The sequence below is a fragment of the Andrena cerasifolii genome, chromosome 12, assembly GCF_050908995.1.
Source record: "Andrena cerasifolii isolate SP2316 chromosome 12, iyAndCera1_principal, whole genome shotgun sequence".
Lineage (NCBI taxonomy): Eukaryota > Metazoa > Arthropoda > Insecta > Hymenoptera > Andrenidae > Andrena > Andrena cerasifolii.
This window is the reverse complement of record NC_135129.1, coordinates 8,932,285-8,959,410: the sequence shown is the minus strand read 5'-3', so window position 1 is coordinate 8,959,410 and position 27,126 is coordinate 8,932,285. Positions and strand designations below refer to the sequence as shown.

Sequence of the window (27,126 nt, the reverse complement as noted above, 5' to 3'; positions counted from 1 at the left end):
GCATCGAAGATACATATATAGAGTATATAGTATCTTTACGCGATGCTGTATGGATGTGTGCGACAGCTTGATTCGCATATATCCAATGATGTAGGATTCGCAGATAGTTGTAATCAGTTATAATCTAATGGGTGCGTCATAATCTGGACTCCAACGACAGATACATAAATATTTTGTACAATCCCGTTGCTTCTCAGTTGCATCTAATATCTTTTCGCTAGTATCTCCTTCCTGGGTAACATTTGCAGATGGACAGTCACCTAAGAAACGTAAGTCCGTACTTTAAACGCCGTTGCCACTAATCCCGCATATTCCGAGGCCTCCTACGTCGCCACAGTTTCCTCGTCTCTGGCGATACGAGACACTACATTTAGCTTGTCCAACATTTCGTAAGAACATTTAAAAATAAGTATGCACAGTCAGCGATACACCTCTTTCTATCCCCGAGTGCTATGTAAGTTTAGTCGCTATACACGATGCGAAGCACATGGAGGGACAGGGACCGGGTAATATTTCCCACGTAATACTCTGTTAGTGTTAAAAATCGCGATGCTTAAATAATACAGCATAAAATTAACTCTCCGAGGCAGCCAGATACATTAATACTTCTACGCTTATAATGGTAATTCTTGTCAACAGGACTTCCAAAAGCATCTACCTGATGGCGAAACTACCCAATATCACTTAATAGAGACCTTGCGTAGAACACAGACCGATAATAATCCTACGCCAGGGTACGATCCTGATCATAACGATGTTTATATGCTCAACCTCGACTGCGACGAAGTGTACCCTGGAATATTCATTGGTGATGCGTGAGTGGCTTGGAATCTTTCTTAATGGATGGCTAGTCGTGTTTTATATTGTCGTTTCTGTTCTGTGCTACAGGGTTACGGCGAAGAACAAGAAATACCTTAAAATATTAGGTATAACGCACTTGCTCAATGCCGCCGAAGGAAATGGATATGGATTTGTAAATACAGATGAGAATTACTATGCAGATATAAAAATAAAGTACCTTGGTCTGCCGCTCGCGGACTTGTTCAAAACGGATATTAGCAAGTACTTTTACACCGCTGCGGACTTTATTGACGATGCTGTTTCTACGGGAGGTAATTACGTGATGATTTAGTAACGAATAAGTAAGATTGGATGCTAGGAGTTTAAAAAGTATATCATTTAACGCTGAGCGATTTTGTTCACCAGGTAAAGTTTTTGTGAATTGCATAGTGGGAATGTCTCGCAGCGCGACGTGTGTATTAGCGTACTTAATGATAAAGAAAGAAATGCTGGCTGTCGACGCTGTTCGTTTAGTTCGTAAGAACCGTTATATTCAGCCGAACGATGGCTTCCTTCATCAGCTGGCGCAACTAGATAATCAGCTGCGGAGACTACGTTTGTAATCGGATACATCATCGATGAAATGAAGGTGACTCGATGAGGCATGCCGAGAACGTTCTACAAACACGAGCATACACGCAATTTTATAAGCATGTATTGCGTATAAATAATTCCATGTACAGGTGGAATAAGTACAAAAAGTATAAGCTTAAATTAACACCATCGTTTAGATGTACATTCTGCAGTTCGATATTTCAATGTTATAAAAATTTCATCCTTAATTATATAAAAGCACAGCTACTTGTTTCTATACGCAAGTGCCGTGTTCTAGATGTATTATTTACAAATTCATGAAAAAAGATCTACGATTGTATAGTGAAAAGATTATATAAATTAGATATATAAAAAATATCGTAAATACGTGCATTTGGTAAAATCGTACTCACGTAGATTAGTTTCGCGGTTTGAAGTATCGTGCAATAAGTATATCATCTCTTACATGCCGTGTTTCTGTTCAATTAATTATATCATTTAATAAATTATTAAATCAATAGTGCAAACAGAACTCTTGACTTCCTTTCGTTACAAATTCTTACGACGTTGTAGTCATTTAATTTACCACGCGCGGCCTTTTGGAATGAGTCTCCACGAGCGTGGACGAATGATTTGGAGTGCCTATTTCATTTATATTGTCTATATCCCCTGGACCGCTGCGTTTTCTTGCTTTAGGGGATAACTGCTTTAAACATTCCATATCGTTGAATACCACCTGTGCTCCGCCTCCACTGGTTGGCAATATATCTCCCTAATGCGATAACAAATTCCTTTTATAACATAACTGCACGTACACGCGTCCGATTTGTTTGCATTCGAATTACCTTAAACAGTTTCGTCTCGAGTTCCCCATCCGTATCGTGCTCCTGCGCGACGAGGCAGTATCTAGAAGCACCATCAGTTATTTCCTTCGGATCTGTAAGTCGTGACACGCTCCTCCTTCTACGCATTAATGGCTGAAGCACGGTCCCCACGGGAACCAGTGCTCCTGGTCTGTGATCAATCCATCTATCAGCACTCTGCGAACGCCTATGCCTGAGATTCGAAACAGCCATTTTGTCCTGCAAGCAATATTTATTTAAACTCGATACTTTTAAACGAAACAGACGTAGAATAGAGGGAACTGACCCTTCGGGACCGAGGGTCTGTCGTCTTTTTAGCTGATTCTGCACTAGGTGTAGCCATAACACGATCCTTCGAGGCAGACGCGAGATTGATACCATTATCATCGACCAGGATTTGTTTTACTAATCTCAATTTATCGTCCTTCTCCCTCATTTGATTCTAAAAAGAAAGACAGCGTCAGAGGAAATACAGCTTTCTAGTTAAGATACCTAGAGTCCATAGAATTACTTCGTTTTATTACCTGCAACTGATGGCGTTGCTGACGTAACTTTATTTCCAATTCCCTGTTCATCTTGTCAGTCTCTACTTGTATTTTACTGTTATACTTCTGCTTCACCCTTTGCTTATCTATTAAGCGTTGATTCAGCGCCATGTCTCTGTCTTTTAACTAAGGGACAATTAGGTTTAACTTCGTAATTAGATACTAGCAGAATAGTACATCTGTCACATACCTCCTGCTGCAAGCTGCGTATCGTATCATTTGCATGATTCAGTTTACGTAGTAAACTATCAATTTGTTCTTCAGTTTTACACAAATGACCCTCCAACGCCGAGACCTAAATATTCACGTACGTTAGTCAATTTACATATACAGTGGCGGGCGAAAGAAAGTTACAACTTTTAAAATCGCATAACTTTTTTAGAATTGGTTCAAACATGAGTTTTTTTTAGAAGCTGGAAGGATTAGTTTGCTAAGTGCCGTGTTTCGACGTTTTGAAAAAAATGAAATTGGTCGGAATAGCAAAAAAAATAGTAATGTCGTTTTTTAAAATCGCTGATTTCGGGAATTTCGCGATGTTCGACCTTATTTTTCGATCTTTAAGCGTTTATAATAGCTCAGAAGTTTTTTAAATTTTTATTACAAACTTTTTGTACTATTCCGACCAATTTAAGTTTTTCAAAACGACGAAACACTTAGCAAACTAATCCTTTTAGCTTCTAAAAAAAACTCATGTCGTTTGGATCAATTGTAAAAAAGTTATGCGATTTTAAAATTTGTAACATATACAGATGTCATAGAGAAAACTTCATGCCTTCCTTTTCTGTTGCGAATTAGATGCTTTTAGAGAGGCATTTTCAACTTTCAAATTCATATGTTCCTGCTCCACTGACATCAACATTTTCCTAAGATCGTTTTCTGTAAATACAATCAATGAAAGATCGAACGGTACTTGAGTCGTGCTAAAAAAATAAATTCTACTTACGCTTGTGCTGTAAGTCAGCGCGCAGTATATTTCGTTTACTGATACGCTGTTCCAAGAAATGCATCAAATTAGTGATTATTTGATCATTGCAGGGGGAATTAACGTCCAACTCGGGGAATGGACCGCCCAAACTAAATTGAAATAAAATTGTCGTAAATAAAGTCGGGAAAAGTAAGGACACTTAAAGTACAAGTACTTGCCTGTACACCAGTCCTATATCGACTTCTAGATCAGCAGCCTCGGGTCGACCCTCCTTTTCTAATTTACAGCGTGCCTCTTTAAACAGCTATTAAAAAATATTTGCTTATGAATACATTTTCAAACAACGGCCGAGTCACACTCTTTTATCGTCTATCTCACCTTATTCGCCTGCCTTCTTCCAGGCGTAAAACCAAGATCTATTTTCGTAACCGTTGGTCTGGCTACTTGAACTTCCTGGGTCATTTCCGCGAACTTCATAACTTGCTGTAAATATATTAAAATGAGAAGCAACCAAACTGTCTTAACTCCTAAAGTTTCTTACATACAATTGTCTCGTCAAAATCTTGTGCCCTTGGATTAACGCATACGATCATCCTAACTTGTCCTTCCCCATCAAAGTAATTTTTAAACAAGTGAGTAATCTTCGAATCCCTATAGGGTACCATTTTACTTGTACCCTGAATTTGATTCTCTCTTAAAATTTCCAGACATGATCGAAGCGTCATCAAAGAATTATTGATGTTACCTAAATGGTACAGTTCATTACTTTTTCAGGATACACAAAACGATTATGATATTTACGCTTGAAAGATAGTTACCCGCTTCTCTCAGACGTTGACCTGTGTTCTTGGTCCGATTAGTTCTTTCACTGCCAGCTAGATCTACTAAAGACAACTGAGTGACACATACTACACGCTTGTCTTGTATAACTTGTTCGCCGCCGCAATCTAAGGGTGCCTGTGCAGAAGCATAGTTTACTATCATCGTATAGATTACTAATATCAATTGTATAAAGAAGAAAAGAATTAAGAACCTCACTTGCACTAGGCGAATAGTGAAAACACTATGCGACCTGCTAGATTCTGTATTAAGAGCAGTGTGGGCGACCCTTCGTCTTCGCTGACCGCGCTGAAATACTTCAAACGCTTCTTCTGAGCTTTTCACTTCGATTTCTGTTACAGCATGCACATACATGTTTTTACTGCCATCTTCTCTAACTATCTTACTCTGCAATGTCCTGTAGATCGTTTGAAAGTATTATCACGTGATTCGAGAGCGAATGGGTTTAAAAAGTTAAGTGGTAAAGGAGACATACTTGGCTCTAATATCATCGTCCTCCAATAAATCATACACGCTGTTATTATATATTTCAACGTAAGTAACAAACACCGCATAGGCATTGTCTTGATCCATTGACACTACCTGCGATTCATCGATTTCACGGACCAGCATTGGATTGCTATCACCATCGCTATCCGCTTTGCGTCTAATGAAATAATCACATAGAAAAAGGGATATTTAATCATGCCTTGCATTTCATAACAATTCGTCTCGATACATACTTTATTCTTTTACTTACATCTTACTCGACTTCGCATTCCTTTGCGACGTAAGCCCTGCGTGAAGTTCGCTTTGCCTGTCAAGCATAGCGTCAGCATCACTCTGAATATCGAAGCCGTTTAATTTATCCGGTTTAAAAACAAACTTCTTCGTCTGGTAATTAGCAATACTGTTAAAAATAACGTCGAGGCAACGTGGCATTATGCCAGTATCCTGCGGTTCCCCGGTCATTGTATACGTTTTCCCACTTCCCGTTACTCCATAAGTAAACAGAAGGCTATTCCTGCCACGAATGACATTCTCCACCAGCGGCAGAGCGACTACCTTAAAAATCTCCTTCTGCGTCGCGCCGGGCGTAAACACGCGACTGAAAGTTGTTTGAATTTCCTTATTGCTGGAATTACGAAAATTTATTGCTGACTCCGGCGGCGTGATAGCCACAGTCGTATCAGATATAACTTTCATACATAATATATCTGTGGGATGTTGCATTGGCCGTAAACGACAATAAACTTGCACCGGATCTTTAGTTAACATGTTGTTGCCCTTTGGACGGCCCGCGGGCTTACGAGCTGAAACTGGTGGCTTTATTCGTCTGAAATGTTAAAAGGAAATATTTGTTCCCGACACTTACGAGGGCTACGCACTACGAGCATTCGCTGCAAGTGCGTTGCGAACCATTAAATCGTGTGACATTACAAATGTGCGAAACGTGAAATATTGGAGAAGGTAGGGTGCGACTAATATTAACAGAATTTAGTATAATAGTTTTCGCAAACCGTGTACGAAGAAGTGAAACTTACACAGACTTCATTTTCTTGCAACTGCACTTATTTCTTCAGATCAACTACTGCAAAAAAAAGTTTCCTCTTCGTTTGTCGTAACAGACGCCGCAAGCTGTAAACCGTTGTCAATACTCGACATTCGAAATTTAAATCTAGGTAGGAAGCATGTAGCACTGCTGTCAACTTTCGTGTAGGAAAGGTTCGTACATGTAAAGTTCTCATTTTCTTGCAATCTGATTGGTTAAGGTTGGTACGCCGTATTACGCATAAAGGCTGCCGCGCATTTTAGGGAAGCGTGGCGGTACGAAGAGAAAAGTTTATAAACAATTATTTATTATTAATTTTTTCGATTCACTTCGCTGCGTTTCGTCAAAATGCGCAGCGGCCTTGAGGGGGGAGGTCTACCTAGAAATTTTCAAAAAATCGTTTTTCGATTTTTATATTTTCTTTAACTACAACATCTTGAAAATATTTCCAGAAAGTGTCAAGTTAATCCGACTAAAATTGACAAAGTTATACGCGTGTAAGTAGGTAGGTGTTCCTCGGCGTAACGCTCAGACCCAAAACTTTAACCGCGTTTTCCTGAAAATCATGTTTTCAGAGTCGGTGACACACATAACTCACAAATGAATGAACCGATTTACTCGAGGCTTTGCAGGCTTATTTTAGGGTTAAAAATCGAAGCGCTATCGAAAGCTTTTCCTTTTTTTTGCCTAGATTTTTTTACTCTCGAAAAACGAGGGAATTTTGCCAATATCGATGCTTCAACTTTGTACAGTCGCCATTTTGTTTCAAAATAATTTTTCCAAAATCGGGCCCGATAGCGCCTGAATATAGATAATTTCATATATTGTCTAAGAAATTTCGAATTTCCAATTTTGTATGATCCTGCCACCGAGTTACGGTTGTCACCGCAAAGCTCCTAAAAAAAGGACGACCGGGCATCGCCTATAACTCACAAATCTTTCAATACTTTTTACCACCAAAAATACTGAAATATCCGTAAGATGTACTCTTTCCAATAGACTAATTTTTAATAATAAAAGTTAATCGATGTTTCTAGAAAAAAATCCTAAAGCATATTGTTTTGACCATTCTAGGTAGACCTCCCACCTTAATTCTTATCCAAACAGATTCTAATATCTCCACCATCTCAACTTATACACCGATATGGAGGACATAGAACTTAATTTTATCTTTAAACGAAAATTGTACATATGACGGGGAAATTTGTTACTCGTAAGAGAATTTATTTTGTATATTTATATAAAGACACAAAGTTCGAAGTTACTTCTTGGGTTTCTTGTCCTTAGCAACCTTGGTGACATCGTCAGGGTTCTCTGCTGCGTCCTTCACGCGCTTCGCGCGGATCCCAACTAATCTGGCGTCAGCCCTAGCTTCGCGAAGCGTAACATACGCTGAGAATTTCTTCTCTTCCTCGGAGACGACACGAGCCATTGCTCTGGCTGGTGCTTGGTGTCTTATTGGCATAACTGCTCCCTTCAGTTGAGTTGCAACCTTCATCTCCTCCTCGGTTGCGTCACCCTTCTTAGGCTGCAATTATAAACACGCTACATTAATACCCATCTTCGATAAGCCTGATAATTCCATATACATTCTACTTACTTTCTTCTCGTTCAATGGGAAGAGAATCAATTTCGATTTATATTCCTTCAATCTCTGAGCATTCGTCTGCAGAGATTCCACGGACTTGTTTCGCCTTCTAGGATCTACTGCAATCCCAATAGTCCTCGCAAATCTTTTGTTCAGACCACTGGCTTTCAGCTCGGCCAAGGTGAAACCTTTGCCAGCCCTGACTTTTGTGTGATAGCGGAATGTGGGGCAATGAACCACAGGTCTTAATAGTTTAACTGGCCTGAAAGTATAGACGAGCGATAGATTCTTTGCATCTGCATTATAAAAAATCTAGCAACTACAGGAACATGTTCAATGTACGTTACTCACTTTGGCGCAACTGCTCGAGCTTTCTTTATACGGTTTTGCTTCCTACGGTATTTCCTGGCCGGTTGGTTGAACCAGGTTTTCACGAACCGTTGCCAGTCTTTATGGAAGTGCCCGTTAGGGATCATATTATTTCTCTTACCCATGGTTGGACTGAAACAGAAGCAATATTCACTTTCCGAACGTTTTATAACATAGTCGCAACGAAGTTACGCTTATAGATTATCAAGAAATAACGTTGTATCTTCTTTAATAGAAAAAACACTGCAAACATCGATGTTGATGTATCAAATTGTATAACAGGTTAGGAACATATTATTGCTACAAGTTGTAAATAATTTAATTCTCTCGAGCATGTAATAGTCCACAACTTTACTGTTATTAAAAACTTTACTTTTACGAAGAAATGTATCTTCTTAATTTTTAGCTAAAAACATACGAGAACTTAACCTCTCGAGTAACGTCAAAAAAGTTGTTCCACTTATTTAATTATATAATAACAAATCTATTGTTCAATCAGAGCGAAAAACACTAACGACAATATTTCCTCGCTTTTACACGAAGTATTAATTCGAGATGTTAAGTTCTCAATCGGATTTTCATCTTCGAAATATTACTCACGAACTTGTTTATACGGTGCACGCCGGAAAAGGAATCAGTTCAATAAACCGGAAGTCACGTTTGTAATAAATTCCAGCTCGCCCTTTGAAACGAATCGATTCTTCAACCGCTTATAATTATATTATAATTCTTTTCTAAAACAACATTTATCGATAAATAATATTTCCCTTTAGAAATATAGTCCCCGAGATATTTCGCGTATAGAATACATTTCTCCTAAAGTAGTCATCGAACATGGCAGCCTACAGGATACAAGTCGAATATTCTTTGCGCTACCTTTAAATAGTATTTACGGAAATATTTAAATAATAAAACTTAACAATGAAGTTTACAGGATCGTTGTGCAAAAAACTGGCTCCGTACTATAAGAATCATGTGCTCTTTAAGTGTGTCATTAGCCGATGCGCTTCGACCGGCGTAAACTTATTCTCGGTACAAGCATACATGCATTAAAGGGTTATACCTAGTCAGGCGGCCGAAAAGAGGCGAATATTTGTGAATTTTTTTTTAAGAAGCGGAAGCATATATTTTCACAAAACTTTTTGCGCTTAGAAGAGCAACATTTAAAGAACATTTGGTAATTTTTTCGTGGAAAAATATTTAAGTTTATAACAAAATAACAACCTACATCCAAGAAGCCTTTTTAAAAATTTACTTTTGCAGTGAGCGAAAACAATCAGGATTTCAACTTTAAGTAGTCGGCATTTTGTTTTAAATTAATGTTTCGGAAAATTCCCTCCGTCAATCTGAGGATACATTAATATATTAACGAAATCTTTTTTGTATTTTGATTTTAGATAATCTGGTTCCGAATGGCAGTGCTCACAGCAAAACCAAATTTTTTAAAAAGGCCTCTTGGATGTGGATTGTTATTTTATTATAAACGTAAATATTTTCTATGAAAAAATTACCAAATGTTCTTTAAATGTTGCTCTTTTAAGTGCAAAAAGGTCTGTAAGAATATATGCTTCCACTTTTTCAAAAAAAATTCACAAACATTCGCCTCTTTTTAGCCGCCTGACTATGACCACTTAAACATTCACTTTTTTTATATGATAAAAAGTTTCACTTAAAAATTAAACCTAATTTCAGCATGAAGAAGTCACGTATTCAATGAAGAAAGACATAGAAGATTACTGGAGGGATAAAGTTAATTTGCATGCGTACAACGAAGCAGATAATACGAAGGAAAAATATTACGCTCTGTCAATGTTCCCTTATCCCTCGGGAACACTTCATATGGGTCACGTGAGAGTTTATACGATAAGCGACGCTGTAGCTCATTTTTATAGAATGAATGGCGAGTCTCCTATGTTATAAATTAATTAATTGCATTATCTATTGTTTAATGCTCGTCTTCTAATTCAGGATATAATGTCCTTCATCCAATGGGGTGGGATGCGTTCGGACTACCCGCTGAAAATGCCGCGATTGAGAAGCACGTTGACCCTGCCCAATGGACAAAGGATAACATTGAAAAGATGCGAAGCCAATTGAGTTTGTTGAATTATTCGTTCGATTGGAACAGAGAATTTGCGACATGTGATCCAGAGTATTATAGGTGGACACAGGAGTTATTTTTGAAACTTTTCGATAGAGGTCTTGTATATCAGAAGGAAGCTTTTGTTAATTGGGATCCCATCGATGAAACTGTGTTGGCAGAAGAGCAGGTCGATGCAAATGATTGCTCTTGGAGATCGGGTGCCAAAGTAGAGAAAAGATTGTTACAGCAGTGGTTTATTAGAACCACGCCGTTCGCTAAGTAAGTGCGCCAGTATTAATCCACTCTACGTTATTACACAGTGTCTAATTATATTTTATTGATTCGCTACAATTAGGGCACTGTTTGATGGTTTAAACGACCCGACGTTGAGAGAATGGCACGATATTATAAAAATGCAAAAGAACTGGATAGGCGAATGCAGCGGCACTAGTTTTGAACTGCAATTAATATCGAGTATCCCAAATTATCCGAAGACAATTAATGTCTGGACGAACACTCCGGAGTTTATTGAATACGCAAAGTTTGTTGCGATATCTCCAAAGAGTTTATTAAGTCTGTCAGAGTATTGTCGAGACGTAAACGAAGGAATTAAAGTAATGGATGCTAAAGTACTAAATCCATTCAGTGGGAAAGAACTACCACTATTCATAACAGATAAAGTTACATTTCAACCTTTCAGAGATACATACATTGGTATACCCTCTGCTTCGATGGATGATTATCATTTCTCCGAAGCAGTCGGAATTGAATTTCTGCGGCACTCGATAAGAAGTTACGAAGAGCAACAAGAGAAACTGTCGGATGTATTATCTAAAGCGAGAAAGTGGAAAATTGGTGGATATCCGGTTAGTTCGAGGTTGCAAGATTGGTTGATATCTAGGCAAAGGTATTGGGGCACGCCAATCCCAATTATTCACTGTCCAAAGTGTGGTGTTCAGCCAGTGCCGCGTGATCAGCTTCCTGTAGTCTTACCAAAAGTAACATCGTCATTTTCAAATAAAAAATCCACACTACTCGACGCTGAAGATTGGTTAAATACTTGTTGCCCTAAATGCGGAGGGCAGGCAACTAGAGAATCAGACACAATGGATACATTTGTGGATAGTTCCTGGTATTTCTTACGGTATATCGATCCCAAAAATACAGAAGAAATGTTCTCCGTTGATAAAGCAAAGAAAATGTATCCCGTTGATCTATATATTGGTGGAAAAGAGCATGGTACATAACTTAGTACATTTTGTGATTTCAAAAGTTTTCGAAATCTTCACGTGATAATTTTATACTTTCAGGCGTACTGCATTTATATTACGCTAGGTTCATAAGTCACTTCTTACATTCAGAAGGACTATTACCCAGTCCTGAGCCATTCAAGCAATTACTTGTGCAGGGTATGATAATGGGAAGGACTTACCAAGTAGAAACCACAGGAAAGTATTTGAGGGCAGATGAGGTAGAAGAAAGAGAAGGAAAGTACTTGGAGAGGAATACAAATGAACCTGTAGTCCTTTCCTGGGAAAAGATGTCGAAATCGAGGCATAATGGCATCGATCCTCTCGAATTATTAGACAAATACGGGATTGACACAACTAGATTATTAATATTAGCCGACGTAGCACCAACGTCAAATAGAAATTGGAGCGATAACAGTAAGTTGATGGACAAATATTTTCACAATCAGAAATTTCACTGGGTATGAAATATATCGAATAATATGCGTGTCAATAAAATTTAGCAATTCCGGGAATTATTAATTGGCAAAATCGTATGTGGAAAACGGTAAGAACTTTCTTACAATTTCGCAACAGTCTGAGTTTAGAAGAACTTCGGGCAGAATCTACTGATCCGGAATTTGTCAAAGACGACGACTATATGTTCGACAGCAGAAATTATTTCTTGAAAACTGTAACTTTTAACGTAACTAAATCTCAGCAGTTAAGTGTTGCAATATCGAGAATGCAAGGGCTCTCGAATAGGTATATATATACGGCTTTAAATATGCATCTGTATTGCAGCGACTTCGACGCTTCTAACATTTTTTACTTTCCACGTTAAGCTTGCGTAAAGTATCTCTGGAATGCTTGAAGAAAAGTCAGCAATTTGAACGTGCATTAGCGGTTCAAATTATAATGCTCGCGCCATTGGCGCCGCATTTCGCTTCGGAGCTGTGGGCAGCGTTTTCTTCGGCTAAGCATCACCTTATAAGTGAAAGCGAAGTACAGTTGGACAAGGATGTTATGGATCAAGACTGGCCAGAAATAGATATGGATTACAAAATGGTACTGAATTTCATTGTAAGTTCAATTACACGTATATCTTGTATTAACTATTTGATGGAATATTCACATGAGCTCGTTATTCACTGCATCATTCTTAATACAATCAGGTAAATGGTAAAGTTTGTAAAAAGTTCAAAATACCTAAACGTGAATTGGATAAACTGGAAGTTGAGGCAGCCTTCGAGTTGGCAAAGAATCAGCCAGAAGTCCAACGATGTTTAAAGAACAGCAAGGTTCTCGAGACTAAACTTCTTTCAAAGGCAGGCTACGATTCAACAGTGTACATTGTTACGGAAAAGATTAAAAAAGCTGTGACGACATAAAGATTTTATAATGCAGATACATGCAAATAAATACATAGAATAGCAGAAAGTATAGATTGTACATATAAAGGCCATGTACATAATGAAATTAATTATGTAAATAGATATTCTTTTTTACTACCAGAGTGAGTTGAAGTGATACTACTATAAACATTTCAGAGAAATTAAAAAATAAATTGATATAAAATAATTATTCTTACCCAATATCGTATTCTCCATCATATTTGTTATGTGGTATTGTTTCTAAGAATTTAATATAATCAGCTGGTAATTGACTTTCTTGCGCACCTTTCAGTATTGTTTCTCTACGTGGGAATTAAATTTAAAGCAATGCTTCGATCAAAATATTTAACCAAATTAAAATATTAACATCGATGCGACGTACAAGTATAACGGCGAAGGTCTCCTATGATTTGGTAATAAACGCAGCTTCACATGCTCGCCTGGATTATTGTGTTGCTGGTACACCCTACACTTTAAAATTTCCCCGCTAGACGTTTCTACATCGACCATTAAAGGAAAGTACAATTTATTCGCAACACCTTCTTGACTGTCTAACGTGGACATGTTGCTTTCGTGTAATTCCCAAACCACTCCCCAGACGTTGTAATTCTCCGTTGGAACAATAGTCGCAGAGCATCCACCCCACCTCTTCGAATGTGTCGCGAAGTCAAGTCTGAAATTCTGATATAATTCAGTATTTCTACACAATCAAACTGTAATTTCAAGGGAGAGGAGACTAAAGATCGTATATGTACCTTTAAAAGTCCGATATCTTTGTGTTCCGCAGTTGGATTATTAATGTGTATTCTTTTCATTAACATGTTGCTTCCATACGCAAAGTATAAAAATTTGTTAACCATTTTGAGGATTACTTCGACGACCGTTTAAAATTTATCGTCAGCAACTTATGGACTTATCTGTATACATAAATCAATAAGGAGGTTAGGATATTGTTCCTTATCACTCTTATCAGCTTGGATGTTGTCATGCTAAACATCGCAGATAATTACGGGTTACAATTAAAGAACTATCGTTTGTACTTTTAAAATGATTTCAATTCATCAAGTTACGTGGAAAAAGAAATCAGAAATGTACATTAGGTATTGTAGGGTTATGAAAATATTACAGGAGAAGTACATATACACGTATCCGAAAAACATAAAATAATGTACGGATAGTGGAATAAATACTACTATTACGTGGTTACAGTAGGACGTGTGAATATGAAAAATTGAAAGGAAATGAGCCTCCTTACTCTTACTTCATGGATTTAAGTAAACCGCTGATTTCGGGAATTTCGCGATTTTCGACCTTATTCTGCGATCTTTAAGCGTTTATACCTCAGAGCAACTTTAACCGATTTTGTTGTAATTTTAGGCATAGTATATAACTTCAATCTACAAACGGGTTTTTTTGAATTTTCGTTACAGGCTCTCAAAAAAAAGTTTAAAAAACGACCTTTATTATTTTTCTGCTATTCCGACCAATTACATTTTTTTTTTCAAAACGACGAAACACGTCACTTAGCAAACTAATCCCTTTAGCTTCTCAAAAAAAAACTCATGTCGTTTGGACCAATTCTAAAAAAGTTATACGATTTTAAAGTGTCCGAATATTTTCGTTACTCACTGTATACATACATCGATATACATGTTTAGTTATGGCATAATGATTTATTTACAATTTAAGTTAGATTAGTCGAATTTGTAATTCGCATACACTTCATGGAACATATCACGGCAATTTATTTTAGCTTGAAGCTTAGCGCACAATAAGAAAACTCCTGATAATTTTCTGTGCAAGCTGTATATCTCCTCCGGTGGAGGACAAAGTCTGTGGTCCAGTATTGTTGGGACTAGTGACTGAATTCTGAAATGGATACACATATTTCACTTTAAATACTTTTATTCGAAAGCATAACGAACTTTGTTTTACCGTTTAGTCACATCCTGCCCTCCAAAGTCATAGTACTTTTTATTTTTATCAAATACTTGTCCTAGAACCATTACTGCGTCTACATGAGCTTCTTCCATAATCTGAAATCCATACGATGCCAATTGATTGAACGGTTTCTACTAAACATATGAGTGGCAGTATTAGAGAATTCATACTTTGGATTCATATCCTGTGAGGAATCCCATTTCCCTGGATAAGTTTAGAATTTTGTCACGGTCATTTTCGCTCGCAGCATATATCACTTCAATGTATTTGTCCATAAATGCTTTGTCGTATTCTCGACACGCACCAAAATCTAATAATACTAACTAGAAATTAGATAAAATCATGTAACAGCAATTATTACTATTAATGCCATTACGTTAAAGCATTCTAATACAAACTTGTTTTGTATTAGTGTTGTAGAAAAAGTTTGACCAATTTGGATCTGTCTGCATGTATCGGAAGACAAATAACTCTTTAAGGCACAAACTCATTATCAATTTGCAAATGTGTTCCCTTGTATCCACATCCATACTCGTACATTTGTCTACAGGAACACCCTCCACCATTTCACTTGTAAAAACTTGACTCGTCGAAAGTTCATCTGAATATATAGTTCAGTGATTATTACTTAATTACTATTATATTTCGATTAGTAATTTGTTTCAGTTCATACCTATCACTGTGGGAACATAATAATCTGTGTAAGGTTCCATGAATTTTTTATATTTTCGTGTGCACTCGGCTTCTCGTACGTAATCAACTTCCCATGCAAGCTCTCGTTTTGCGACTTCCACTAAATTGTCTATGAACATACCTTTTGGAAAGATGTTCCAAACCTATCGAAATTAACATTATTACAGTTATTTTCAAGAAAACCGAAATGAAACAGTAAAACATTCACAAGATATCGATACCTTCATTACGCCTACTAAGTTCTCAACATCACTTTGAATCCCTACAGCTACACCAGGGTATTGAATTTTAATTGCCACATCTTGACCATTTAATAAAGTAGCATGGTGTACTTGACCTAGAATTTTTTCACGACACTCACGAACTGTATTAAGTTGATTTCTATGTTATTTTATTTCCTTATTACGAAATATAAATACCAATAGAAGCAGCAGCAAATGGTCTATTCTCGAAGGTAGCAACTTTGCTTCTCCAGTCATGTCCAAGTTCACTGATTAATACTTTCTGGAAATAGTTTCAGAACATACACATGAATTTTAATGCTATTAAAACCAATTAAATACCTCAATTTGCCATGTTGGCATGAAATCAGCACTCTGCCTAACTCGTTCAAAGATTTTCTGTAGTTCAGGACTAATGATGGTTTCATCTTGGATACTTAAAATTTGTCCAATCTTCAATGCTGCGCCTATCAAACGTGTAATTATCAGTTCCCACTAAAAATGCAATAAAGAAGTCACCGATATTTACCTCTTACTTTACACAAAGTTGAAACTATTCTTTCCGCATTTGCCTTTGTAAGGAACATATTATCAAACGTGTCACCAAGGCTTTGGGTCTTTAATCCAAGTGTTCTACGCGTATACTCTGCTACTGTACCGACGCCAAGGCCAATTCCTAACGTTCCGAAGCTTACCATTCTCTGCAACCTGGTAGATGGAACTTTTTGTGCTTTTGCATTGGGCGAGAGCTTCGGAATATAAATTATTCTATTAATACGCCTAGTACAGACATTATTCGAAACATATAACAAAACTTACAGTTTGCTTTGGTCTAACAGACGGTCTAACTTGAGGTTTCTCTGAAGCTGCTTTCACATCTTCTATTACTTCGCTTGTCGATCCCCGAGGATCAGGTTTCGGTGCATTATTTTGCTTCATACTTTTGCTTTTTATATTTCTCTCATGTTCTAATTCTAATTTCCTCAAAATCTCTTTATCTTTGTCGGAGAGTTCAATTCTGGGTATCTCACCATCGAGACTGGATATTGTTTCAATTTTCTCTTTCACAGTTGTGTACTTCTTTATTACTGGTTTATCTTCTTTCTCCCGTAAATTAGTTGTGCCCTTAGAGCTAACATCCCGTCCTACATCTGTGTCTCCCATTTTAAATGGTACTTCTTTAGGATCCTTAGCAGGATTATGAACGTACAATTGAATTTCACTGGATTTCGGGGGATTGTACTGGTCAAGCGGCACGCCCATGATTTTATTAGCTTTGATTTTAAGAAACTCCATTATACCTCTTTCGACAACATTCATTCGTTCTGTTACTTCTTTAAGGCCAGTTGCTACTTGATCCTATACATACATGTGTAACACAACAACAGATTGTTAATCTAACTTAGTAAATGCAGCGTAATACACAGGATTATATAAAAGCCTATGTGTTATGTTAAAAACAAACGTAGGTAGTTTTAGTTGCTCAATCAATATTCTACGTATTTTTGAAACTTACAGGAACCTTACTTGGTTCTATATTATTAAAGTTCTTTGCGGTTTCCTTTAGACGCCTCTCTACGCAAACTGCCAAGCTCGTTGTCCGTATCGTGTGTCTGACCGCATCTTCTTGGTGCTTTATAATGGCATTAGTCACCGCCTTAGCTCCTCTGAGCACACCGATGAGATCAGACATCCAAGGCTGGGACATTTTTACAACGTAATGTTACTGCAAACCGCTGGTTTAAGGATTACGACAGTCTTCAAGGTCTAAATTGGGGGATGAACATTACTTATATTTTAATTATGTCTCGGTTCCTTTCTTCCTTTAATAACATGCTAAATAATACTAAGAAAACTACTTATAAGGCTATTATGAATTCAGACACCTACATACCCGCGTATTAATGGTAGTGACTATATATCGTGTGGGTTTAAAATAAATACAGACCTTCAGAGGCACGTACAAGGTTATGTTATTGTTAAGAGATTTTTCACTCTCGTTTAATGCTTTTTTTCAGAATAAAACGAGGAACCGTGACGACGTGTACTTTATCAATTGATATTGTCTTTAAAAAATATTAGTACACCCTGGACACGTGTTTCGTAAGATGACCTTTAAACTACAGTATTTACTAAAGGCACATGTGCAATTATTTTTTCTCAGAATTCAGCATGCACGTGTTTCTACTTTATACGTATCATCGTGTTATCTAAGTGAGCTGATCGATTAGATTCGCGTTCGTAGTATCGGTATAATAAAGACGCACGCCATACTTCTTGTATTTAATTACTGACAATCATTCAGCAGGTCTCAATCTCTCAATGGGATTTTTTTTTTCAAAATTGTTTATTTCTTTTCCTCATTGTACATACGACTTATTAATGACGGTTCCACCGCTATTTAAGAAATTACAGAAATTCTATAATTTATTAAGAACACCTTTACTTAATATATTATGTCATCCACGAAATAGATATTCGAGCGAGGCTCGAATGTTTATATAGTATGTGTAAGGTGTGTCTGAACATTCACCCGCATTACGAATCACAGAAATAATCATTACATGATGCAGTTACTGCTGTAACAATCTTTATAAACAGAAACTGGCAAGCTTTTAAATCTTACTACCATCTCTTCAGTTTTTTTTTATATTTCATATCGATATCTTACAAGCTCTACAATAACATGATTTATATACACAGTATATATCCATCTCGTTGTATCTGTATATAACTACGAAAACAGAAAGTTTAGTATGCAACAAATCCTAAACACTCTGAGATGATTTAATATAATTTCTTGTAAAGTCGAAGTTAAAACCACCTCCTATGGAATAGTCATTAATCGCAAGTCTGTCTCATCAATGAACCATGAGGTAGTCTCAGCGAGTTAAAGCAACACACGAAAGTTTACAAGTACCAATAGAAATATTTATAAAAACGCCGTTTACTGCAAGCGTATATTTAATTATTTATACCTACATTATACATAGTATTGCGTATAAGATCAGTGCCCTCGAAAGTCCCACGAAACTTACTTGAAAACGATACATCGTGAAAGCCACTTTTATAGTCCCTAACAAATAATAATCTTGTTCTTAGTATTCGTGAAATTTCTATACTGGAGGAGACCACCTCATCGGGTTTAGCGTCACGTTCTGTGAACATTTTCAACAAGGAAATTAACTTTACAACGAAACCGACTCTGAAAACTGACGCGCAATAAAATTATATAACATTTGGCTGGTCTGGAATAAGCGAAGCAAAGAATGTACTGAAAAATGTCCAAGTGAAAGCCAGTGCACCGGGTCTCTCTTCTTCGTGCTCCTCGTTCGCGTTAGTCCTCGCTTCCGCTTGTACCGTTGGCATCTGGCCGTTTTGTTGCTGCTGTACAGGTTGAGGGCCCACGGCCTCGTTTTGTAATATTTGATTGTTATTGTCCAACCGGCCATTATTATTCTCGGGTAAGAGAATAGGTTGTATTCGGAAGAAACCGCCTTGATACCTGCAAACCATCTAATCGGTTAGATTCCTTTCTGCGCCACGTACTGCGAACGTTAAGTATGCGAAGCCTACTTACAGGTACATCGCAAATCCAAGAAATGTAACGGTAAGGAATCTTAGTGGAGACGAATAGAAAAATACTATACTGAAGAGAACGATAATTCTAGATAGCATATAAAAGAAATCTAGCCAATCTCTATTAAATGCACCCTCTTCTCCAACGCCATTATTTCCACCATTAATATCAGCATCCTGTGCAGCAGGCTGCTGCTGTTCATCGCCTACGTTATTATTATTGTTGTTAATGTTGTTGTTGTTGTTGTTATTAGCGGCAGTAGTAGTTGAAGTAGTGGTGGTGGTGGTGGTGGTAGTAGTAACATTATTCGTGGTATTCATAAACGGATTCTGAACGCTATCGTTTGTATTAACATTCATTTGCTGAACATATGGAATACTAGTTTGTAGTTGAATTCCTTGCGCCGCCATGCTATAAAGAAACATTAAAGTTTAGAAATATCTATGTATTTAAAGCTCGCCTCCTTAAGGGGTAATGCCACTCTGGAGCCCAGAAAAGCAGCCTGATTTTGAGAATTTTTTAAGCGAGTATAGTGAATGGAATTCAAAATTTATTCGGAGGCCTTTATTGTACATACCTTAAAGTGTGATCACAATTTTAAAAATTTTTTTTAATACAGAATGACAGCGCCACAGCTCAACAAAAGAAGCTTCTTCTGAAAAACAGTGTTCCGTGGCCGGAAAGATTTCTCCTTCAATTCTTCTAGGTAAAAAATTGAAGGAGAAATCTTTCCGGCCGCGGAACACTGTTTTTCAGAAGAAGCTTCTTTTGTTGAGCTGTGACACCGTCATTTGGTATTAAAAAAAAAAAACAAAATTGAGATAATACTTCAAGGTATGTACAATAAAGGCCTTCGAACAAATTTTGTATACCATTCACTATACTCGCATAAAAAATTCTCAAAATCAGGCTGCCTTTCCGAGCTCTACAGCGGCATTACCCCTTAAAGAAAGATAAACAAGACGAGTCTCGCTTACAGTTGCATATACTGCGTGAAATAATGTGTATATGCCTGCTGCATCCAAGCCATCTGCTGACTATTCCTTGGATCAAAGTATTGCTGCGTTGAATACAATCTCGTAGGAGCGTGCTGCGTGGCAACATTATTAACATTCTGCCCCTGATTTTGTGCACCGTTCGTGCCGCTTAATCTCGCCTGCTCTGCCGCGCTTCTCGCCGCAGACATTGTACTTATGCTTTCCGCATCTTGCTCGGGCGCCTTACTCATAGATGTTTTCTGGCACGCGCAGACCAGGTGAACTGTGTAAACTTGATCTGTCTGTCCATCGCATTGCCTCAAAATATCTTTCAAACACATAGAATCATTCAGTAATTGCCCCGAGTATATAAGCTTCTGACTAGCTCTTTCCTAAGGATATAAATTAATCGTAAGTACGACAGCTTTCTCTCGACCACCGCGACGACAAGGTAAACACATTTATCGAAGCACACTTATGCGAAATTTACCGCGGACTGTTAAATAATGACATGTCAGAAAGATTTGATTTTGGAAATAGCGAAAACGAGAGACGCGTTGTTTTACATTTATTTGGATGAATGGTGCAATGCAATTCTACTTTCACCCGAGAATCAATAGATTACAGCTTTCACAAGATTTCACACGATCGGGCTGGCGGATAGAAGCAACGAGACTCACTGGTTTACTAGGATAGATCTCCGACAGATATTCTTTTAATCGTCCGATGGTCCAACCGATGTCACATTGAACGACCTGATCCTTGATCTGCTGATTCGGCGCTTTTATCGTTAGTTTAACCACAGGTCCTTCCATCGTGCGTGAAACTGTACTTTTCCGTTCTTTTCGATCAGCTGTCTTCCACTTTCAATTACTCCGACAGCTTTAATTAACGATGCCTGCCGAGGCGAGCTGATACCTCTACGCCTCTGAAACTGATACGACGGTCCCGTGTTATTTATTCGATCAGCCTGTAGATTTACAATAACTACCGATACAACGCCACTATGAAACGAACAGGCATTTAATCGGCGATGTATATTTTTGTATATAAATGCATCGCTAAATGGAATCACGTATTTGGCGACTCGTCATTGGTTGTAGATTACGATTTATTTATGACTCGATAAAAGCCGATCTTCAAGTAGATCCTCCGCCGTATCTTCCGATTTTATGCCGGTATCGTAATTCATGGCAGCTCCCCGCAACGTTCATGAAAATCCCGTCGCAAGTTCGGCGTGGCGCCAAACCAGTGGCTGGCGTTGGCGGTCATTGCTCGCGAGACGACGCCTTCGAAGTTTCGTTTGAATTTGAATCGAATTACTTTCGGATGTAATGAAATGTAAGCCTTATTTCATTTATTTCAGTCGTTTTCATTTGGCTAAAGAGACTTATCTGCGTCGCCCCCGCGTAGACATTGTTACACCGCGACTGTCGAGTGTCGCGAAACTGGTCAATTAGAATATAGAGTGGTTAAATGGTTAGCCTTGAAAGATATTGGTATCGTTCAATTATTTTCCTATCAGTCGCTACTATTCGGAGTAGAAACATAATTATTAACAAATTTGCCATATCTCCGATACTGTGTGAAACTTTCATTAAATCGTATTCTTTTCTTTTTGAGGTTGAAGTATTTTGGTTTATGTTTTGTAGGGATTCCACCAGATCTACTAGAAGTAGTTCAAGGAGGTCTTCTGTAAGTACAGTAATATTCGAATGATATGTGTATAACATCAGTTAATCCCAATCTTACGTTTGTAATATATATATCCTCTACGTTCCTGCTATTGCTTTGTGTATAATGCATTATGATTGTGTGGATAGAACTAAAGCTTAATAAAAAGCCTTATCCTCTGCCTCTAAAACTTCAGTTAACATTACTATTATTCTTACAATTTGCATAGATTCTTAAGCCTGCCAAACCACGACAACCACTGCAGAATTTAAATTTGAATAGTTCGTCCAATGAAAGTAGCCCGACTACGAAGCTTAAAAGACGGGTCAGCTTCGCTGAGAAAAAGCATGTCAAGTGAGTCGCATACTCCTTACGCGCGGATTATTTCTCTTAAATTTTTGGAATCGATTCAGCGATTAATTCACGGTCTGAATTTATTGCGCAGAGAATTTTGTAATTCCGTGGAGCAGGGGACTGTGTGGGATAGTACATACGAGGAACACGATCTAAGTAATCTTAAACTATTGTGCGCTCCTGATGGTACAGAACGCGAGGTCAAAAATGTGCACGAAGGGAACGAGTTTAATGAATCCTGCAATGGACTCGTCTGTCCAGATTCTGAAACTATCAACGAATGCAGTATCCAAGGAAACAATATTCAATTTGCATCTGATCGAAGCATTCAGAGAGATCTAAGTGGAGAAGATTGTGACTTGGACTTTACGAATGTAGTTGGGAACGTACAATCTGTATTAGTAACTCAGAAAGAGCAGTTACCGAACGCATCGTCCGTTGTGTTTTATAATACAGCGGAGCAGATATGTGACTCTGTTTCCCCAACGGATTTACAATCGAGCAGCAATATACATCAAACTATTTCTGTTTACCAGGACCCATGCACAGATGTACTTAATGAAACTTCAGAAGCTTCGCATCCGAATGTACATGATGCCACGACTTATCAGGACATGAATATGGACTTCACTGAAATTGTTTGCAATGTTGATATACAGGGTAATGAATCAGAAGGGACGCGTAAGAACACCTCAATGGAATTCACGCAGCCTGTTAAAACGTCGATGGACAGCATATTTAATTCCCAATATAGCATAAACAAATTGAATACGACAGCGACAGAAGAAATGGATCAAGACGTGTCAATGGAACCAACTGTAGCAATACCATCTATCCTTAAATCTGCAATTAATAATGATAATGCAGAAGTAGCGGCGTATTCTGTGGATGATAGAACTGTAAAGTTTAATAACGTCTCAATGGAAATAACTTCAGCAGTACCAACTATACTATGTAATGTGCAACAGAGGAATCAGGTAGAAAATTGGGAATTAAATTTGGGGTCATCCGATGGTGATTGTAGATCTATCATCTTTCACAATACATCGATGGAAATGACTAAGCCTGTGAAAATAAGTAGTTGCAAAGAGGCGCCATGTCCAGATAACGCTCATAGATTATCGACGATACAGAAAGTTCCGAAAAGTAAATGCGATATTACATGCGTGGATGAAGAGACTATGGAGGTGACTAAAGCAGTTGCCGTTAACATATATTCTGTACCTGAAAATCAAGGAATAAACGCGATGCGCTTCGAAGTTACAGCAGTTGACCGTAATTCCGGAGAATTAAGGGGCGGTGCAGATTCTTATAAAAAAATGGTAAATTTTGATGAGACCACGGTATACGATGATGAGGTAATGGATTTTACTACAGCTATAGGTGCGTTTCCTAAAGAACGTACAGATAATTTCCAGGATGACGAACCTGCGAAGATTATGTTTGACCCACAGCGGAGTTTGCATAATTCAATACCAGATAATTTGAGAGATGACGCAAATTCAGATAGAACCAGGGTTTTTCATAACTATTCAATGACAACTACAGCTGTGGTATCATCGCTGAACATGAGGGGTACCTGTGAGGAAGAAGAGATAGATCATGAATCAGAAATAAATAATCAAGAGTTTGGCAGAACCGTGTTACTTCCAAACATTTCTATGGAAATCACTGAGGCTGTAACGGCATTACGAAATCCCGTTGAAATGGAAAATTTTATGGATCTCGCGAAAGTTGAGGAATCACCATTATTTGAGAATTCTAGGAGCAGTAATCGTTCTGGAGAGTCTTTGGATCACTCTGCAGTGCCTGATAATGTTTTGAGAGATATTACAGCTGTAGTAGTTCCTTCAGCTAGTTCAGGCATGCCTTTGAACGAAATGAATTGTAACGTAGATAATCCGAGAAGGTTTGAAGATAATGGTACTAAAGAACCTACCCTAAATGAAGTTGAGAATTCTGTAAATACTAGACCCAGCATGGCCTTGCATGGCTTGATTGAGCAAGATACTTGTGCTTCTGCTTTGGAAGAAAATAACACGCCAGCAGCTTGTGCTCTATTTAATTCTGCATCGAACGATGATACTCGTGCTGCAACTTCAGAGGTAATTCAAACTGAAAGCTTGCGACGTGAGTCCTCTCAAGTTATCGATACACATTCAAGAAGAACGTACACCTTAAAACCATTAAGTACTGGTCATTCCTTCACGAGCAGTAATAAGGAGAACGAAATTTCAGAAATGAACGTTGGTACTTCTTATAAAACAGATGATAAAGAAAATCGCGTGCATATTTTCAACGAAATAGACAATTTACAAGGTAATGAGTGTTACCGTGAGCAATCTTCAATGGAAAAAAGTATCACATTTTTCGATAACAATTTAGAGGAGCTGGAGTCAATTAAACCACCGTCATTTATGTGCTTAGATGATTCGTTATGTGAAGACATGCCTGTAAACGTCTCTTACCACCAGGAAGTCAACAGAGAAACAGATTGTCTTGCAGATGCTGTTAAAAGACCTGAAAACATTGAATGCGAAGGCTCGCCAAAATTTGCGTTTGATTATCAGAAGTGTAACTTAGTACAAAGTAAGCAACTAAACATCCTGGAAGAAGATGGATGTAACTCGCAAACATTTCTGATTAAACACACACTTTTGGGGGGTGTGCCAGATAGTTCAAAGCTTAGACTTGATGATCAGGGGCCTCGGAATTCTACCAATGCACACGTTTCAGTTTTGGAATATTCTTCGTCAACGGTAAACGACATCGAGCGATTTCCTATACCCGCAAAAGATTTGGAAGACATGGAAATAAAAGACATAGGCGCAGATAGCTCTAACGTAGAAGCTCAAAGGATGGACTGTTCATCGGAAATAAAGAATACTGGTGAAGAAGCAGGTGATGATCAAAACTTATCAAATGGAATGGCCACAGAATCGAGGGAAAGTTTGGAACCCTACGTTCTTCCTGTAGAAAATAACATTTCAATCGAACTAGATCCCTTTTCTAAGCTAACAAAGGAATTAAAGATTCGCGCGCAAAGGTACATGAAAATAAAATACTCCAGTTATACCGCATTCGCATTTCTCCTGCATCAAGTAATTTTTCTCGGCGCTCCTTTCAGCGACGACATTATTTGGGACGTGTATCACGAAAATATTGAGAAAAGAGTTTTCGTAATTGATTTCATAGCTTGCTCGCTCTTAGTAGCAATATACTTGGATGATAGTGACGCCGCAAGTGTCCAATTCATTAAAGACATTAGGATAATTTCGCGCCTCGCAGGTGCGTGCAAACAAAGAGCAATGCAAAAGTGTTATTTGATTAAATAATATACTTCTCCAGGGGATAGATAATAAGACTTGATTACAAATGTTCTTTCCGTCAGATGATGCAGAGGTGTTTATAAGCATAGTTCACTGGCTAATCTTAGAAAAGTTAGACGCTGCGAGATTGATGGATCTGTATAAAACTTCCGAAGACATTCTGCCGATATTAGATTACATTTCGAAAGAAGTTAAGCTAGCTATGGACTTTATGTTCGACTTGAAACGTTTGGAGGACTTAAATTTGATGGAAATAACTCGGGATAGGTAATCGATTAAAGCTCTTCATCGAATTTTTACATCGGGTATGGCATACGCTTCTTATTTCTAGCATATCGTTTGTATCACGGACAAAAAGGATGGACATTATATTGAGGGTCACGATAAGTATCAGACCATTCGACAGGATTGAATCTCAAGACATCTCTGTCCATTGTGTATTAGGTTCAGTGAGGTCAGTCGATAGATTCGCCTGGGAGACTTAAATAATCCTTTTACTGCAACCCCATTGTTTTTACAGAGAGGATGACATTAAAAAGTTGATAACCAACATAAAGAGGGACCATAAGTTCTTGCGGAGATTCATGAACGACGTGAGAGAGTACATATACTTGATGGAAGAGTCGAGTAATATGATTAAAATATCATATTAATTTGTCTTCTGTGAAGATAAACGCAATAACTACAGGATGAGAGTTGATGCTAGATAAGCCTGTTAATTTTAACATACCGTAGTAGTAATTTTATAGTTGAATAATTTTATATGTTGCCGCATTGAGAACGCATAATAAAATCTTGTATATTTTCCTTAACGTGTTATGTACACCTGCTAGGACGAATTGTGAGTGTCGCGGATGTAGAAAAGGATCGTTTGCAGAATGATAATAATCACACCGAATTGTAACAGTGTGCTTTCTTGCAGAGTAGCGCAAGTGTCGTGGGTGGTACGATAGTTTTTAAATGTCTGCTCGTAAAGGCGCACGCAAACTTGAAGTTACGAGTAGAGGTCGATCAACTAGCTCTCCGATAGCCGGTTCAGCCGATGCAGCTTTTTGCCCAAGCATTTGCAGTCCTTCCGATACTATCGTGTGAACAGCCGCCTTTCGCAGAATCGCGCGACTTTCTGCTCGGCTCTTCAAAAACGGTCGTCGCTGGTAATTACAGCAACAGCATTCCCAGTCGTTTACCATTAAGATACAAAATATTGCGGATATTGGAATATTACCCAATATCATCAGGATATCATTATATATTTCAAACGAGCTTCGAGGAAGGTTCGAAGAATAGTATCATACAGAGTAAGTTACTTTTACAGACTGCGAATTTTATAATTGTTAGACTACGAACATTATCGGTTTCATCAATAGTGCATCAATTTTAAAGAAGCCCTGCTTCGGGTTAAGTAAATTATTACAGAAGAATTGCATATTTTTTTACGAATTGATTAATAAATAAGATTTGTACGTTGTGGGTGCTTTTATGAGGTTCCGTTTAAATCTGAATTTCTTTACCCTTAAAAGGAAGGAGATCAGCTATGGCTTGGAGAGCAACCACCGGAGCCAGGCTCGATTGATGCAGACATCATCTTCGACTGCTCTTTAAGCCGTTACATAAAC

At 37.9% G+C, this 27,126-nt stretch overlaps 8 protein-coding genes across 17 annotated transcripts; 3 read left to right on the top strand and 5 right to left on the bottom strand.

The window, feature by feature from the left end:
* Positions 1-32: 32 nt before the first annotated feature.
* On the top strand, positions 33-1,906 carry LOC143375130 (dual specificity protein phosphatase 3). 2 transcript variants are annotated; one of them, XM_076823929.1, is made up of 4 exons: positions 33-269; positions 640-815; positions 889-1,112; positions 1,207-1,906. In XM_076823929.1, exons 1-4 carry the CDS (start codon positions 249-251, stop codon positions 1,401-1,403), a joined length of 618 nt encoding a protein of 205 aa, XP_076680044.1. In that variant the 5' UTR covers positions 33-248; the 3' UTR covers positions 1,404-1,906. The 2 variants fall into 2 exon arrangements, with proteins under 2 accessions (XP_076680044.1, XP_076680043.1); XM_076823928.1 differs by lacking the exon at positions 33-269 and adding an exon at positions 340-506.
* LOC143375116 (kinesin-like protein KIF23) lies at positions 1,480-6,216 on the bottom strand. Of its 2 annotated transcripts, none has more exons than XM_076823903.1 (16): positions 6,071-6,216; positions 5,287-5,862; positions 5,023-5,193; positions 4,746-4,944; positions 4,526-4,664; positions 4,253-4,452; positions 4,086-4,190; positions 3,926-4,011; positions 3,726-3,856; positions 3,555-3,658; positions 2,973-3,077; positions 2,762-2,908; positions 2,524-2,679; positions 2,220-2,456; positions 1,961-2,146; positions 1,480-1,851 (listed from the first exon to the last, which is right to left on the bottom strand). In XM_076823903.1, the coding sequence occupies exons 1-16, from the start codon at positions 6,079-6,081 to the stop codon at positions 1,837-1,839; spliced, it is 2,568 nt and encodes an 855-aa protein (XP_076680018.1). In that variant the 5' UTR covers positions 6,082-6,216; the 3' UTR covers positions 1,480-1,836. The 2 variants fall into 2 exon arrangements, with proteins under 2 accessions (XP_076680018.1, XP_076680019.1); XM_076823904.1 differs by lacking the exon at positions 6,071-6,216 and having other exon boundaries at positions 5,287-5,661; positions 5,735-5,862.
* Positions 6,217-7,281: 1,065 nt separating this feature from the next.
* On the bottom strand, positions 7,282-8,779 carry Rpl13 (ribosomal protein L13). 2 transcript variants are annotated; one of them, XM_076823926.1, is made up of 4 exons: positions 8,636-8,779; positions 8,018-8,167; positions 7,679-7,928; positions 7,282-7,606 (listed from the first exon to the last, which is right to left on the bottom strand). In XM_076823926.1, the coding sequence occupies exons 2-4, from the start codon at positions 8,158-8,160 to the stop codon at positions 7,340-7,342; spliced, it is 660 nt and encodes a 219-aa protein (XP_076680041.1). In that variant the 5' UTR covers positions 8,161-8,167; positions 8,636-8,779; the 3' UTR covers positions 7,282-7,339. The 2 variants fall into 2 exon arrangements, with proteins under 2 accessions (XP_076680041.1, XP_076680042.1); XM_076823927.1 differs by having other exon boundaries at positions 8,640-8,742.
* A 50-nt stretch (positions 8,780-8,829) lies between these two features.
* Positions 8,830-12,928, top strand: Leurs-m (Leucyl-tRNA synthetase, mitochondrial). Its single transcript, XM_076823902.1, has 8 exons — positions 8,830-9,067; positions 9,728-9,935; positions 10,004-10,397; positions 10,474-11,357; positions 11,429-11,785; positions 11,872-12,112; positions 12,193-12,430; positions 12,523-12,928. Exons 1-8 carry the CDS (start codon positions 8,957-8,959, stop codon positions 12,736-12,738), a joined length of 2,649 nt encoding a protein of 882 aa, XP_076680017.1. The 5' UTR covers positions 8,830-8,956; the 3' UTR covers positions 12,739-12,928.
* On the bottom strand, positions 12,406-13,866 carry LOC143375133 (gamma-glutamylcyclotransferase). Its single transcript, XM_076823931.1, has 4 exons — positions 13,497-13,866; positions 13,124-13,422; positions 12,939-13,043; positions 12,406-12,680 (listed from the first exon to the last, which is right to left on the bottom strand). The coding sequence occupies exons 1-4, from the start codon at positions 13,599-13,601 to the stop codon at positions 12,659-12,661; spliced, it is 531 nt and encodes a 176-aa protein (XP_076680046.1). The 5' UTR covers positions 13,602-13,866; the 3' UTR covers positions 12,406-12,658.
* A 528-nt stretch (positions 13,867-14,394) lies between these two features.
* On the bottom strand, positions 14,395-17,732 carry Coq8 (ubiquinone biosynthesis protein COQ8, mitochondrial). Of its 4 annotated transcripts, none has more exons than XM_076823915.1 (12): positions 17,491-17,721; positions 17,113-17,363; positions 16,416-16,955; positions 16,126-16,345; positions 15,939-16,063; positions 15,795-15,879; positions 15,597-15,712; positions 15,356-15,518; positions 15,081-15,283; positions 14,853-15,005; positions 14,677-14,777; positions 14,395-14,610 (listed from the first exon to the last, which is right to left on the bottom strand). In XM_076823915.1, exons 2-12 carry the CDS (start codon positions 17,302-17,304, stop codon positions 14,436-14,438), a joined length of 2,073 nt encoding a protein of 690 aa, XP_076680030.1. In that variant the 5' UTR covers positions 17,305-17,363; positions 17,491-17,721; the 3' UTR covers positions 14,395-14,435. The 4 variants fall into 4 exon arrangements, 3 of the variants coding, with proteins under 3 accessions (XP_076680030.1, XP_076680031.1, XP_076680032.1); XM_076823916.1 differs by having other exon boundaries at positions 17,545-17,721; XR_013086813.1 differs by lacking the exon at positions 14,395-14,610 and having other exon boundaries at positions 14,853-14,992; positions 17,491-17,732.
* Positions 17,733-18,209: 477 nt separating this feature from the next.
* On the bottom strand, positions 18,210-21,173 carry Herp (Homocysteine-induced endoplasmic reticulum protein). Its single transcript, XM_076823923.1, has 4 exons — positions 20,834-21,173; positions 20,154-20,545; positions 19,177-19,587; positions 18,210-19,101 (listed from the first exon to the last, which is right to left on the bottom strand). Exons 1-4 carry the CDS (start codon positions 20,966-20,968, stop codon positions 18,825-18,827), a joined length of 1,215 nt encoding a protein of 404 aa, XP_076680038.1. The 5' UTR covers positions 20,969-21,173; the 3' UTR covers positions 18,210-18,824.
* Positions 21,174-21,395: 222 nt separating this feature from the next.
* LOC143375112 (uncharacterized) lies at positions 21,396-26,987 on the top strand. Of its 4 annotated transcripts, none has more exons than XR_013086812.1 (9): positions 21,396-21,494; positions 21,806-21,848; positions 22,057-22,181; positions 22,273-25,227; positions 25,309-25,469; positions 25,573-25,777; positions 25,842-25,964; positions 26,031-26,244; positions 26,433-26,987. XR_013086812.1 is itself a non-coding variant. In XM_076823897.1 (8 exons), coding segments are annotated over exons 1-8 (3,747 nt in total). In that variant the 5' UTR covers positions 21,396-21,492; the 3' UTR covers positions 26,164-26,322. The 4 variants fall into 4 exon arrangements, 2 of the variants coding, with proteins under 2 accessions (XP_076680012.1, XP_076680013.1); XR_013086811.1 differs by having other exon boundaries at positions 26,344-26,987; XM_076823897.1 differs by lacking the exon at positions 26,433-26,987 and having other exon boundaries at positions 26,031-26,322.
* Positions 26,988-27,126: the final 139 nt, after the last annotated feature.

What these genes read in the sequence shown, in the direction of transcription:
- LOC143375130 (XM_076823928.1), top strand. Translation starts at nt 477, where the DNA reads ATGCGAAGCACATGGAGGGACAGGGACCGG. An exon ending in CATGGAGGGACAGGGACCGG is followed by an intron (nt 507 to 639) that starts GTAATATTTCCC and finishes TCTTGTCAACAG; the next exon opens with GACTTCCAAAAGCATCTACC. An exon ending in GGAATATTCATTGGTGATGC is followed by an intron (nt 816 to 888) that starts GTGAGTGGCTTG and finishes TCTGTGCTACAG; the next exon opens with GGTTACGGCGAAGAACAAGA.
- Rpl13 (XM_076823926.1), bottom strand. Translation starts at nt 8,160, where the DNA reads ATGGGTAAGAGAAATAATATGATCCCTAACGGGCACTTCCATAAAGAC. An exon ending in GCTCGAGCAGTTGCGCCAAA is followed by an intron (nt 7,929 to 8,017) that starts GTGAGTAACGTA and finishes CTATACTTTCAG; the next exon opens with GCCAGTTAAACTATTAAGAC. An exon ending in TCCCATTGAACGAGAAGAAA is followed by an intron (nt 7,607 to 7,678) that starts GTAAGTAGAATG and finishes TTATAATTGCAG; the next exon opens with CCTAAGAAGGGTGACGCAAC.
- LOC143375133 (XM_076823931.1), bottom strand. Translation starts at nt 13,601, where the DNA reads ATGGTTAACAAATTTTTATACTTTGCGTATGGAAGCAACATGTTAATG. An exon ending in AAGATATCGGACTTTTAAAG is followed by an intron (nt 13,423 to 13,496) that starts GTACATATACGA and finishes GAATTATATCAG; the next exon opens with AATTTCAGACTTGACTTCGC. An exon ending in GATGGAGAATACGATATTGG is followed by an intron (nt 12,681 to 12,938) that starts GTAAGAATAATT and finishes GTTGAATCGTAG; the next exon opens with CCTGCCTTTGAAAGAAGTTT.
- LOC143375112 (XM_076823897.1), top strand. An exon ending in GTAGTTCAAGGAGGTCTTCT is followed by an intron (nt 21,849 to 22,056) that starts GTAAGTACAGTA and finishes CAATTTGCATAG; the next exon opens with ATTCTTAAGCCTGCCAAACC. An exon ending in TTAAAGATTCGCGCGCAAAG is followed by an intron (nt 25,228 to 25,308) that starts GTACATGAAAAT and finishes CGCTCCTTTCAG; the next exon opens with CGACGACATTATTTGGGACG.
- Leurs-m (XM_076823902.1), top strand. Translation starts at nt 8,957, where the DNA reads ATGAAGTTTACAGGATCGTTGTGCAAAAAACTGGCTCCGTACTATAAG. An exon ending in AGAACCACGCCGTTCGCTAA is followed by an intron (nt 10,398 to 10,473) that starts GTAAGTGCGCCA and finishes CGCTACAATTAG; the next exon opens with GGCACTGTTTGATGGTTTAA. An exon ending in TAGAAATTGGAGCGATAACA is followed by an intron (nt 11,786 to 11,871) that starts GTAAGTTGATGG and finishes AATAAAATTTAG; the next exon opens with CAATTCCGGGAATTATTAAT.
- Coq8 (XM_076823915.1), bottom strand. Translation starts at nt 17,304, where the DNA reads ATGTCCCAGCCTTGGATGTCTGATCTCATCGGTGTGCTCAGAGGAGCT. An exon ending in TGCCAACATGGCAAATTGAG is followed by an intron (nt 15,880 to 15,938) that starts GTATTTAATTGG and finishes AACTATTTCCAG; the next exon opens with AAAGTATTAATCAGTGAACT. An exon ending in ACTTAGTAGGCGTAATGAAG is followed by an intron (nt 15,519 to 15,596) that starts GTATCGATATCT and finishes TAATTTCGATAG; the next exon opens with GTTTGGAACATCTTTCCAAA.
- LOC143375116 (XM_076823903.1), bottom strand. An exon ending in GATATAGGACTGGTGTACAG is followed by an intron (nt 3,857 to 3,925) that starts GCAAGTACTTGT and finishes ATTTCAATTTAG; the next exon opens with TTTGGGCGGTCCATTCCCCG. An exon ending in TCGAGACGAAACTGTTTAAG is followed by an intron (nt 2,147 to 2,219) that starts GTAATTCGAATG and finishes TTATCGCATTAG; the next exon opens with GGAGATATATTGCCAACCAG.
- Herp (XM_076823923.1), bottom strand. Translation starts at nt 20,968, where the DNA reads ATGGAAGGACCTGTGGTTAAACTAACGATAAAAGCGCCGAATCAGCAG. An exon ending in TTCACGCAGTATATGCAACT is followed by an intron (nt 19,588 to 20,153) that starts GTAAGCGAGACT and finishes GTTTCTTTATAG; the next exon opens with CATGGCGGCGCAAGGAATTC. An exon ending in CTTGGATTTGCGATGTACCT is followed by an intron (nt 19,102 to 19,176) that starts GTAAGTAGGCTT and finishes GATGGTTTGCAG; the next exon opens with GTATCAAGGCGGTTTCTTCC.